Source organism: Dipodomys ordii, unplaced genomic scaffold (genome assembly GCF_000151885.1).
Source record: "Dipodomys ordii isolate 6190 unplaced genomic scaffold, Dord_2.0 Scaffold1, whole genome shotgun sequence".
In the NCBI taxonomy this organism is placed as follows: domain Eukaryota; kingdom Metazoa; phylum Chordata; class Mammalia; order Rodentia; family Heteromyidae; genus Dipodomys; species Dipodomys ordii.
In genome coordinates this window covers 52695303-52696613 of record NW_012267217.1, presented here as the reverse complement: position 1 = coordinate 52696613, position 1311 = coordinate 52695303, and the positions used below count along the sequence as shown (strand labels likewise).

Here is a 1311-nt window from a genome sequence, read left to right as displayed (position 1 = left end):
CAGCCAGCGGCTTGGCCGCGCCGCCGCCGTCGGGGGGGTCCCGGCCCTTGCGGAGAAGGTTCTCGCGGTTGCGCTGCTGGACCAGAGGGTCGGGACCCGTGGACGCTGGCTTGGGCGTCACCTTCTTGCTGCCTTTCTTCTTCTTGGCCGAGGCGGCCACCAGGCGCTTCCAGGTGAGCGCCGAGATGAGCACGGACGGCCGCTTGAGCCGACTCTCGCCTTTGCCGCCTTTGCCGGCGGGCGGCGCCCCGTAGCCCCCCAGCGCCTCGTCCCCCGCGGGCGGCGCCTTCTTCTTCTCCTCCGGCAGCCCGCCCGGCCTCCGGCCCTTGGCCGAGGAGGCGGGGGAAAGCGACAGCACCGTGCCCATCCTGCAGAGCGGGGCCGGCGCCCGGGCCCCGGCGGGAACCGCGGGCGGCGCCGCTGCTACTGCAGCCCCGGGGGACCCGGCGGTGGGGGGCCCTGGCCCCGGCCCGGTCGCGCGGGCCGGCTGGGGAAGGAGCTGCCTGGCTACTCGGCGGCGGCGGCTCCGAGTCTGAGCTGCGCCAGCTGCAGCGTCGGCCCCACCCCTTAGGCCCCTTCTTTCGCGGCGCCGCGCCGCGCCCCGCCTCACGCAGCCAATCCTCGCGCAAGCTGTCTTTTTGACCGGCGGCTCTTCGAACCAATAGGATCTCGCGTGCAATATCGCGTCCCGCCTTATCCATCACCCTGAGTCTGGGGTCCTTTCCCCGAAAACCCGAATGGGGAAACCAGGGAAGATGGCGGTGGTTCGAGGGTCGCTCATGGGTACGGGGGGGGGGGGGGAGGGCTGCTCTCACACCCCCCCAGGGCTGTGGGTCAGCTTGTTTTGTTGCACCGGGTGGCGGTAAGCAGGTTGTATAGAAGCCATGGGGAAAGCCACTGAGTTTGTTTAGGGGGTCAACGTGGTAGTAAGTGACCTCTTCTAGCTGGTCCAGTCCCAGCTGGGTTTCACAGTACTGGCTCTTCCAATCCCCTTTCCCCACCACTTTATGGAGGTTTGCTGCAGCTTTTTTTTTTTTTTAATGCCATAGCCCCTCACTATGTATTCCAGACTGGCTGGGAACTCTCTCTCCTGTCAATACCAAGATTAAAAGCAGGTGCTGCTGGGTGGCTTTACCTGTGAGAAGATGCTGGCAGCGACACTTCCTGCCGGTCAAAGCATTCCTCCTTTGCAGGGCGGGGGCGGGGGGACGGGGACTGAGAGGGGCTTCAAAGTGAGGGAAGCAAGATCCTCAGAATATGTTGTTCATGCCTCTAATTGCCGGCCTGGTTTTCTGCAGGGGAGCCTATGGC

At 65.4% G+C, this 1311-nt stretch overlaps 1 protein-coding gene across 1 annotated transcript in view; it reads right to left on the bottom strand.

The window, feature by feature from the left end:
* The window catches only part of Cdk5r2 (cyclin-dependent kinase 5, regulatory subunit 2 (p39)), a 1546-nt gene extending 1179 nt beyond the window's left edge, over positions 1-367 (bottom strand). The window contains exon 1 of the mRNA XM_013018538.1: positions 5-367. Coding sequence (XP_012873992.1) covers positions 5-367 — 363 coding nt within the window. The remainder of the gene's footprint in view (positions 1-4) is intronic.
* Between the last annotated feature and the right edge of the window lie 944 nt (positions 368-1311).